Source organism: Manacus vitellinus, unplaced genomic scaffold, assembly GCF_001715985.3.
Source record: "Manacus vitellinus isolate BGI_N305 unplaced genomic scaffold, ASM171598v3 scaffold_4_pilon, whole genome shotgun sequence".
Taxonomy (NCBI): Eukaryota; Metazoa; Chordata; class Aves; order Passeriformes; family Pipridae; genus Manacus; species Manacus vitellinus.
Window position 1 is genome coordinate 14,912,366 of NW_021940604.1, and position 11,834 is coordinate 14,924,199.

An 11,834-nucleotide genomic window follows, 5' to 3' on the forward strand; every position below is an offset into this window, starting at 1 on the left:
AACCAGTCATTGATTTCACACCTTGAGTCTTGTTTACGTCCTGCTACTCAGACCTTATCCGCACAGACAAGGACTGTCTCACAAAACCAAAGAGAGAAAAAACCCACCACACCAGCACATCCTCACACAAGCTAGTCAGGCATGCTCTCTGAAATGCCTGCTGCAGCATCCAAATGAAAGGAGTGCTAACACACTCAGAGTGTTGAATGTCCCACAGTCTTTCAAGAGGAAAGGACTGACTTCTCAGTAAAAATCAGTAGCCACTGAGATATAAAATCCAAATAGGCCAAAGACCAAATCAGAAACATACTGTATTTCAAAATGGCCAGTTTCACACAGTTGGAAACTATTATGAGCCAAATCAGCTTGGAGAGAGAATTTTTGAAAGGAAAACAGAAGTAATAACTGGGAAGTACTAAAAAAGAGAGCACTAAATACACAAAAGATCCACAATCACACACAAAAAAAAGGAAATTTCTGCTGCTGTGACACACACTACTACTCTACATCTTAAAACCCTCCAGAATTTGAAGAGAGGCTGCAAGTGTTGCAGGGCTGCAAATCTCTTTATGCCCCTCCAAGGTGCTAAATCCCACAGACCATAAGCCCAATTGTACTTCTGGGTTAACTTTGGCAAACCCTGTCCCTGGATCACAAGAAGTAAAGCCATGATATAGCTGTTCAGTTAAAGGAAAAATGTAATAAAGCATTAAGTCTCAAGTGAATAAATAATCCTCAAAGACAATCCTTCTCACTTTTCTCAAAGGCATGGTCAATCTCTGTTAAGAAAGGCAGTTAATGACTTTTCTTCTTCAATTTTCCAAAATTTTACATTTAACAAAGCCCACAGTAACACAAAAGCTGCTTTCCTTCTGCCAGGAGGTTCTTGGGCAATTCAGCAAGGAGCTGCACAGCCTCCACAGTCAGCCTGAGGTCTAGAAGTGATGTGACCAAGACCACAATTTCATGACTACTGTGAGCTGATCCAACAACTCACCTCTGAAGAAAGAAATTCACTCTCTTGGGGTAAAATTTTCATCAAAATAAACAGTTTTCTGCTTTCTTAATATGTTAAACTGGCACATGAAAGGCTCCAGTAAGAATCAGAGTCAGTGTAAGAGTGGGCAACTCTGCTGAGCAGAGGGTGAGAAAAGCCAGGACCAGGGAATAGGGAAAAGGCACAAATCCACTCTCCTTTCAGCAGCACTGCACTGTCACATTAGCTTCCATGCTTGTGAAACCGCAGACTGAGGACCTGCTGTGGAGCAATAACTCTTCTGCAGAACCTTTCATGAAATGTAATCCAGTACTCCCAAGGAGGATTCATATCTCACCCATCAGCTCCCCCAAAGCATCACACATATACAGTAACAATCTAGTGAAAGGGGAAATAAAATTAGCTGTGCAAATATTTAGATAACCCGCAAAAAAAGAAGTAGGCAGCAGCTTATAGAAATCACAAGCCAGAAACCTGATAAGATGGCCAAAAGGACAAAAGGAAATAAATTCTGTGACTGCCAAAAGACAGCAAGAGAGATTTTGATCTTCATTGTTTGCTCTCCTATGTGTTTGTTGAATTATTGTTTTTTCTTGTATATCAAAACCTAATTGGTTCATTTTTGGATGGACAAAGTAGATGAAAATGAAGAAGCAAAACTATTTCATAAATATTCTTATCCAGCATAGTAGAAGCAGGAGCTGATATGCGTATATGAAATGACGATGAATTAACTGGCCTCACTGTAAACAAAGAAGTACTGTAAAAAACCAGACATTACCAACTAGAGTAACTCATAAATGAGGAAGTCTGAGTTGTACACATCCAAGAGCTCCAGAACAGCAGACTGACAAGCACCCTGGACTTGGTCCTCTCCACTAGAGGACCAGAAGGAGACTAACATAACTGCTTTAGACACGGCATTGACACGAAAGATTAGGTGCGGCCTTAAAACTATATTCACCCCTACCTCAAGGCATCCTGAGAAGGAAAGATGATCTTGGTCACTGTGCATTTCCTCTGCTCCTTCGAAGCAGCTGGAGGCAAGTTAAGGCAGCCTCTTAAACATCTGCTCGTACTTGCTGAGTAGCAATGGGGCAAAACAGCAGCTAAGAGGGACAAGGAGCACATTCTATAAAAACCAAGCCCTCGGACCACTGGAAATGAGTGGGAAGGGTAAGTCTCCCACAGAAGAAGGGCTGCACATCTTTCCATGCCAGCAGGCACAGTGTGGAGACAGGAGATGCTGCTGTGCCTACACCATCCCCCTATAATGCTTCAGCAGTGGCCACCCCCTTCACAATCTTCACATTTGCCAGAAACTGCAAGTAGGCAAAGTTGCTGTTATTCATAATTATTAACAGACTATGCCATAAATATAACTGTTAGTATTCATGTGCCTTCTCTTTGCAGGAGGTGCTCCAGCCAGGTCAGCAAGGCACCTAGAACATCTACAGTGAGGAGCTCCTGCCACCCCTCTGGCAAGTGCCGGCATCTAAGCCAGCTGCGCTCACAAGTAGCTTTCAGATGCCTTTGTGAGCTGCAGCCTCACACCTGGAGGGGCTGCACTGGTGAAGAGGACACCCTCTGGCAAGGCCACAGGAAGAGGTTGTCAGTGTCCCACGGCTCTGCTTGTGTTTGGAGCACTGCCTTTCCTCAGACTCAGCATGGTCATGAAGAGAGGAACACACTGAGCAAGGGCTTAATAAGCTCACAAGTTTCCAGAAGACTCTCCTGGCGAGAGGGAGGAGGAGCAGGAACATGGGCCAGTTGCCAGAGATCGATCTGTCCAATTTAAAGAAATTAATTTAATTGTTTGTGGCAGTAGGAGAGCTTGCAGCTGCTGGCTCCAGGAAGCCTGGACAGTAAGACAACACGGCGCCAACACTGCTAGAATTAAGCAAGTGAGGTGAACACCCAGCAGCCGGGACTCAGGAAGCTTGGTGGCTTCATGTCCCTGCAACGACAGACTTGCACACCCAGCATTGCCATTCTGAACTGTTACATCCCAGGGCAGAAACTCTCTCTAAAATCCACACTGGCTGTTAACATTCAGAGTAGCTGGTATGAGATAGTGCTTAAGAAACCCACCACTCTGCAAGCAAAACCTTGTCCTGCAAAATCCAGGGGTCTGTCCAGCAAAGAGGAGCCCCAGCAGGCTACTGGGGTGGTGGGACCCTGTGTCCTAGATCAGGGAGGGGAAAAGCGGGGAAAACATTAACAACTGGGTAATTACAAAATGATGTTTGCTTATTTTCTTTTTTTTTCTTTTTTGCCTCAGAAGATAAGAACAGTTGGAGAAGTATATGCCATGGGGCCTCAGCAAATCTACTGCCAGGATTTGCTGTTTAAAGCTTTCATCCATCCAGTTTTAATCCAAATTAGTAGGAGCTTCAGAAAGGGATCCTGGCAAAGTCACAGCTGGAAAGACTTTCATCATTAATTCTTCCAGGCTTATAAAAACACAATTTAAAAAAAAATAGGAAGGGGGTGGGATGTAACAGCTCTTGGCACAAACTTGTTTTGGTTTGCTTTTTGAGTAAAAACAAAAACCAAAATAAAATCTATATTTAATTAAGAAATAATCTGTATCTTTTGTCTTCGAGATCTTTACAAAAGGCTGAAAATGCTATTCTATGAGATTTATAAAATTAATTTCTTTGCTTCATAAGGTGGCTGGGGGTGAGAGGGGAGGGCTCACTCCCCCGGCCCCAGTGGCATGAGGCCCGTGCATTTTTTTGGCAGGTCATTCCCTGTAGCAAACAGCAGCAGTTTAACAAGTTCAGCCTGCAGCCTGTCAGGTCACTCCGGGGAACACCAGAACGAGGAGGCAGAACAACTGCAGGTGGTGCTTGGGTGCTTGTATTCACCCAGGATGCACCAGCACATTCACACTGCTCATAGCAGCCCCTTTCCTTATGTAATTTCATTCCCTTTTTCCAGGGACTACTGTGTTAAGGAATGAGGTTTGAGCAAAGGCATACAAGTACTCTCTGTCACACAGGCATTTTGAAGAGAGAGTAGGAACTTTCCAAAACCCTCCTAAATTGCTACAGGTCTGCTTATTAATGAGACACAAGGTTCTCTTCAAGACAGGAGTCTATGTCCTATGGTGCTCCTCATGATTCTGTTTATCCTAGTCTCTGCCACAACTGTTATTGCAATAAACCCACTGCACCTGCCTAGCACCCCTAATCTCAGGATCTCATAGCTTTAAGTAAACAGCCTCAAAACAAACCTAAAGGGCAGAACAGGTTATAAAGGTATGAACTGTGACCACAGAGGTATCATTCCACCTACCACATACATTCACACAAAGGACAGGACCACAGCTCAGTGAAGAAGACTGCCTGCGTGTAAGGAGCTATCCTTCCAACTTAAAAGACCCATCTACTCACACGATTTTCTCCACATAGCTATGTTTCATCTCTAGCCAAAAATTACAGTATTTTAGGAACCTTCCCTATTAGGTGCTAAGAACTTTCATAACTAAATTTTTCCTGTACTGAAATTATCTACTTGCATTTCTCCTAGTGATACATCAATAGAAAAATAGATAGAACAAGCATGAGTCTTGCCTCTAAAATACAAGTGTTCAGTGGAAATCTTTCACATCAGTCGCAGGATAAAGCAAAGACACTCTGGGCTGTCCAGTCATGGCACAGAACATTCATTCTTACTCATCAGTCAGAGACATCACATCTTTTGGGACAGATTCCAGAGAAGGAACTATTGTGATTAACTATGACTATTTTACCAATGCCATCTTCTTATGGAGATGAGATTGTTTAGTTAGCAGTTATATATATAAGATTAGAATTAACTACTTGTCCCATCACATACAGTAACATGACCTGCTATTTTGCACTTTATTAATGAAAAAATTATTAGAACAAATCCATGAAGAAAAAGTTTTAGATTAAAATTTTATACTTCAAGTGGCATTTTAATTGGAAGAAAAAGAACCTAAATAAAATGTTGTTTTGGAGAGAATTACAACAGTGATAATACTATGCTGTTTTTACACGTTTAGATGTTTTTTTATTTTCACCATTTTTATGTAAAGTAAATTTGGATTAGAATTTCAGATGATCATTGCCAATCATCACCTCTCTCCAGCACCCAAAACCTGAATGTTAAAAAATTACCTTCTGGGGAATTTTAAATGAAGCAAAATATCCTGTTCCTACCCAGTGGTACTCAAAGTACTCCTTGTTAGACCTGATACGCATGGCCAGAGCCTCCTGTGCCTTGGTCTGCCATAGGCTGGCAGCAGCCTCTCCTGGGCACCTCACTGAGGGTACAGTGAGCTACTATCCTAACAGTGGCAGCAAAGACACCAAGATCTCCCTCCTATCAATGGATTTTACCTTTCAGCTGCCCACCTCACTTTATGCAACCTGCAAGAGCTGTATAAGATCTTACTTGGCAAACCTGTCTCAAGGTCCAATATCCTTAGTGTAGCCAGATGGAATGTCCATTCTCCAGGACCTTGCGTCTGATGAGGTGTTTCAGCTAACAGAGAGATGATGTCTTGTTTGAGTGGTGTCCTGCACACCCACAGGCCCAGAAAAGCTGTAGCTGATAAAAGCAGTACAAAATACAATGTACAAAATAACAGCATCCATGATAGAAAACTACAAAGAAAACAGTTGTGAGGATACATACATGAACAGAGATTTTTACAGTCCAATAAGCCAATATGAGAACATCACAGAAATATATTAAAAAGGGTAGCATGGAAGCAGGTAAGATGTACTTTGTTGTTTTAAATTAAATGATCATCAAAATCAATTATATGAAAGAATAAAGTTAAAGAAACATATTTTTTTTTCAAATAGCAAACACGAAAGAAAGGGAGAGAGTCTCTTCATTCTCCTGGGTACCCACAACTCTGTTTGTTTTAGGAGCAGGGAAGAAATCTTCAGACTGAAAAGACAGCCTTGTTTAACCCTGGACCTCAGTTTAAACTGCAAACCAAGCTAAACAGCAAAGAACGAACATATTAAATTTTTCTTCTCTGCTTTTACAAAGGGGTGGAAAGGAGAGTCAGAAAAGAGGGACATTGTGGTGATTGGAGCTGAGCTAGCAGCTGGACCTCCTGTCAGGTAATCCCAGAGCTGCTTATTGTCCAACAGGAAAACCTGTAACCACTGCATATCACCCACTTCAGTCTTGCCTGCTCCAACTGGACATTTTTTTTGTCTCTGGAAAACCTGTGACCAGAGGACAGTGCCCGTGTCACCATCTCTGTGCCACCCTTCTCTGGCTGGTGGCCTTGAAGCTGTGGAATTGTCCTGGCGACAGTGGAAATAACCATTGAGAAGAAATCTTAAAAAGCGGTGATAGAAGGAAAGCAAATACTGAGAATTATTAAGGTGTTTTTTTCCCTATAACGTTTCTACATTCAACCAGTATCAAAACAGCCAGAGAGAAAGCCCATACTTTATCTTCTAAGCCACATTTTTCAGTAATTTTGGACAGGTGAGCTTGACTGAGAACTCACAAAAATTTGACTGCCTTCTGCCAACTGTGGTGGGCATGGATACCTATGTCCTTCTTTTAAGTCCCAGCTCTGAGCTACAATGTTACTCTAAGGAAAAAAGAATTGATACTGAACAGTTAAGCACTTCCACTACAGCCTTTCAGCCCTGCTGAAAGGCAGAGAGGAATAAAGGGTCCACCAAAACCAGCCTTCAAGAGTTGCTGTTGAAGAGTCCATATCCAGTGAGGCAACACTGCTTCTCTACTGGAGGAGACCCAGAGTCAGATGTTATTCCGTTAACAGACACCAGTTTCTTAGGCTGGTTTACAGGGAGAATTGCACTCTTCTTGAGAAGTTCACCAAGCTGATACATCTACTCCTCTCATTGGTGATAAGGAGAAACTACCGAGTCTGAGTTTCTGTGAGTTTGTCTCGTACCTTGGGTAGAAGTGCAAAGTTCAGCCAAGACCTTTATGCTCCATCTAAAAAAAGCTCTTTGTATGCTTTTATTTGTGTCTCTTTGTTTTAAAGAGAAGACCAAGAAGCAGCAGGGGCAGCACTGGTTGTCACAGCAGGAACAAAAAACATTTTGTCTCCAGGCCTTGTTTCCGTGTGGGTTCTCTGATGTTTAATGAGAGCTGAACTTGTATTACAGCCTTTTCCTTGGAAGAGATTAACTAGGTCTTTTTTTTTTCAACACTTCTGCCTATTTCAACAAAATGTGTACCTTCCTGTTATCTGGTAAGACATCACCAAACCTTGACCTTCTGTTACACTTGGTCATATTGGCTACTAATTAAAGTATTAGAGAGAGAGAGAGAGCAGGCAGGACACACAACGACTGCAGAGAAAATCTATTTCCACTATTTTTCCAATTCCTCTTCCCGTAGATATGCAGGAGGCTTGCAGCCAGGAACACCAACATCAGGTAAAGGGATACTGCGAAAAGAAGGGGGCTCTCTCCCTTTGTTGCCTCAACAAATCGCTCCCTACAGGAAGAGACAGCCTCTGACCATATGACCTCGCAGCTGTTTTCAGCTCCTCCCTCCATCCAATTTGCTGCAGCACAACAAAGCATTCCAAAAATAACATTTATCTTTAAAAACTGGAAAATGGCATAAACCACCCCAAAGAAGAGAATGACAACGGCATGAGTTCAGCGCGGGATTGTGAAGTGATGCTCCCCGCCAGGGACAGGAAACTGGAACTACTCAGAAAGAGACTGAATGGAACCAGATTGAATGAAAGTGCCAGAAACCGCGGCCATGGATGGCCAAGTCCTGCTGAAAGGATAACTCACCCGCCTGTCAGTCCTTAGACAGAGCAAGGGCAAGGACTGTGTCACGGCTCTACAGCTATACATGCCTGTGCTTTGCAAGGCTGCACGTACAACAGGCTGGAGCGTGCACATTAAACAAAGAGAAATTTAAACATGAGGAATATTTCCAAATTATAGCTTTAAAGTTGCGGATCAGCAGAGCTTGAACATCTGATTTCAATTCTAAACGATTTTTGATTAGTGGGTGTTGATGCAGTACCCCAAATACACTTGCAGTATCTGTTCAAAACGGTATTCTTGAGTAATGATAGAGCTGTTATGTATGAACTGCTAAACAGAGGCTACAGCACCACTGCTGAAGGGACTAAAAGTTGGACCAGGCAGAGGAGAAATAAACTCAATCATTTTCATTGAACAGACAGAGCCAGATTTGCCACTACCTTCATTTCTGTATAACTATGTAGATCATGTCTGTGTAAGGGAACTTTTACGAAAATGAAGTTATAAAGGCATAATAAATCCATTTAGAAAAATTTCTTGCCTATGAAGAATTGAAAGTAATTTTAATTTGTAAAGTAATAAAAGCTGAATGCCAAATTGTAATGTCAAAAGGAAGACAGGTTTTCAGAAGCAGTAATTTTTGAAGTAATATTTGAAAGTGATCAATTCAAATTCTACTTTCGAAAACTTTTCTGAACTTTTGATCTTGCTCCAAGTTTAGCCCAGAACAACTATTATATGGTTGACATAAGAAGTCTCAAAAAAAAGTGATTTATAATGGAAACAGAGAAAAAAAATCACTATTTGAGAACTTTTTAACACACAACAAATTAGATCCAGAAGGTCAGACAAAGCTGTCACTGAGTTTGTAAGCTTTCCTTCTGCAGCTGAAGACCACAATACACAGAAGAGCAAATTCAGTTAATGAACTTGATCAGATACACACAATGACTCGTGCCTTCCTTGGAGAGGCACTTAAAAACTATGATCTACAAAGATGCTAACATGACCATAGCTGGCGACCTGCGGCAAGTTGAGAAGCGGGGTTCCTCTGGCTGGAGGCAGTAGATGCATTCATCAATGCCCTGCTGAAGAATATGTGGCCATATTCAACCACCAAAATGAGAAGGACCATTAACATCCTGAATTAATGGGCTTAGTGGTTTTCAAATGAGGTATTTTCATGATGGACATGGTGTGGATTCAGCAAAGTCTGCCTTTAACAAATACAGCTTCAGTTTCAAAGATTTGATTAGGCTTAATACCATTAGGGAACCATTACTGATTTTATGCTGTTGTTGTTACTGGTTTAACTATCAATTTATGAACCAAAAATTGCAGACAGTTGGCTTGACCAAGAGTCAAGGTTTAGGAATGCAAAAGCAAATCCAAGGTACAGATGAGCTTCAGATGCAGACAGGCTTCACAGGGTTTAATAGGCTCTCCAGAGTTTGTCAGGTCACAGAGGCTTTCCTTTTCTTTTTTGTGGGGTGTGCACGTGCCCAGTTGTTTCTTTGCATTTTTTGTTTGTTTTAAATACTTCTGACCTCAGCCAGAGCAAGTGGAATTCATTCAAGCAATTACTGCATGCAATAATTAAAAAAAACTCACGACAATCTTGTTTTATTGTGTACCATATACAAAAAAACAAAACAAATGAAAATTATCTTCTTAATAAGCAATTCTTGATCACCACCATGTGTTTCTCAAACAGCCAGATGTTCACAGTTTAAGAAGCCAAATAATACTACTACTTTTTTGTAAATGTTAATGGTGAAAGAACAATAATAATGGTTTTAGTCAATCATCATTAGTACTTGAAAGTACAAATATAAATTAAATAAGACTCAAAAAACTTGTACAATAAAATCTGCTGTAAACAAAGCTAATTAAAAAGAACTGCTCTCAACCTGTGTTGTGGGTTTCATCTTGTTTTAAAATTAAAAGCAGTATTTGTTTTTCTGAAACATTCAAATGAATGTTCATATCCAGATGTCCTTACAAAGAAACACGATCTCCATTCTTTTCTCATTTTTTAATCTGTTTATATTATATTTTACTTCTGATTGTCTTTTTCTTCCTTGGCAATCCTCTTTGTCACACCACTGAAATACTTCTCACGGAAAGAATTGTGTCCCCTGTATGGCATATACTGGCCATCCAACAAGTAAGAATTCTCATCTTGATCCTGCACGGTATCAAAATGCAAGCATTAGACTTCAGGACAGTATGTTCAGCAGGTATTGCCACTGGTTTGCTTCCAGACTTTTTCAAACACAAGTAAGGGTAAAGTAGTTAGGTTTTTTTTACAATTCAACAGCACCCATTTAAGACACTAGACTGATTTAAAGAATTTATAAAATAGAATGCTAAGGTTTCCACTAGGATTAACAAGAACATATACATTCTACTTTAAAGTCTTAACATTTAACAGAAATGAAATTCCGTATGCCATGGATTCTCATTTGACATTAATCAAATACAAGCTGTAAGTAGACAAAGAGATTTTGGTTGTGATGTTAGTTTTTCTTTGTGTTTCTTAATGTACTCATTCAAACTTCCATTATTCTACTCTGTACAGCAAAATTATGCAAGTTGTCAGTTTTAACAGCACTGCATCACTGAAAATATCTCGTCTGGCATCACAAGAATCTTACCCTTACATGAATGAATGAGCACAGGTACTATGCTACACAGACTTTTATAAAGGAAAACATGTATTTTCCAGAAAAAAATGCCATCTGGTGAATTCCATCACTAAGGCAGGTACAAACAGAAGAGGAACACAGTCAGCTAAAATGAGTTCCTACAGTTATTGAAGCACAATCAGAGAAAATTTTTTTGTGCAGCATTCATATACCTCTGAAAGTTGATACAGTAAATCCCTATACATAATACATATTTGACACCAGCCAACAATATAGTTTAGAAAACTGTCCCACAACATATACAAAGGTTTAGTTCATTGTGTATTATGGCTTTACACAATTACTTGTCAACTAACATTAGCAATGCTATAAGCTAAACAATACATCAAACTTTGACCTGAGTGCTAAAGAAAACTGATGGGACTTCTAAAAACAGTGTTATGCTTATTGATGTCACTTTATTATGCTCAATAGCATAATCCCCACAACCTCTAAGAGGTCACACATGTGTACACCATTCATCTTGATTCTGTAAGAAACAAAATGCTGATTCAGGGTGAAGAGAAGAAAGAGGAAAGAAACTTCTCCTTCCTCTATCCCCAAGCTGATTAAGGCAAAGAGAGGATATACTGTGTAAGAGAACAAACTTCAAGTAAAGCACAGGTGTAATAGGAGCATCTGTATTCAAGCCTGGAAACAGGCTTGGTGCACCACTCCACAGCAGAATCTATCTTGAAAATCCAGGCCTCATCAAAAGCTCTGCAAAACTCTGCTCACTAAATGAGAGATCTGCAGCTACGCATGGGTTTATTGGGAGAGATTACAAAGGAAGCTCCTGGCCCACATCACAATAATTCCAGTTTAAGAGGTTTCATTCTCTACCTCTCTCCTGCACAGGCATGACTGCCTAATAAAGATGGTGATTGCTTAAAAAAAACCCCAAAACCAAACAAAAAACCAACCAACCAAAAACAACAACCAAAAAAATCAACAGATTGTGAATTGCTCTTTAAAAGAGGGAAAAACAAATTAAAGAAATCCTGAACTACCTGGAGGTAACACTCACTGTTAGCATTTACTAGTCAAAATAGTTTTATGGGCAACATGAGAATTGATCAAAGTAAAATAAATTCTTGGATTTCAGAAACTAATGACTTCCAAACAAATTCTAAATTACGACATTTTGTATCAGGGAGCTGAATGGGTACAACTTGAACACCAGGAATGCTTGTCCAAAAAACTCTTCATTAAAGAATTTATTGTGACAATTTGCACTAGAATTGGCCTGGGCATCAAGCAGCAGCTTGTTTCAGTAAGGAAATCAGTCAAACATCCTGAGTTACTCTCTGTCTTGAGTAGCATAAATTGTTAGAATATGCAAACTAAATATATGACAGGAACATTCTGCAGTAAGAGATCTCTCTT

At 40.3% G+C, this 11,834-nt stretch overlaps 1 protein-coding gene across 5 annotated transcripts in view; it reads right to left on the reverse strand.

Moving 5' to 3' along the window:
- TRMT11 (tRNA methyltransferase 11 homolog) overlaps window positions 1-11,834 on the reverse strand; it is a 99,039-nt gene that overhangs the window by 63,653 nt on the left and 23,552 nt on the right. The window contains exon 13 of one of the 5 annotated variants that reach the window (XM_025895673.1): window positions 8,804-10,026. The exons of 2 other annotated variants lie outside the window; for them this stretch is intronic. In XM_025895673.1, the coding sequence (XP_025751458.1) occupies window positions 9,859-10,026 (168 nt within the window). In that variant the 3' untranslated portion in view covers window positions 8,804-9,858. 2 more of the 5 variants (XM_018077754.2, XM_025895672.1) reach the window with 2 other exon arrangements.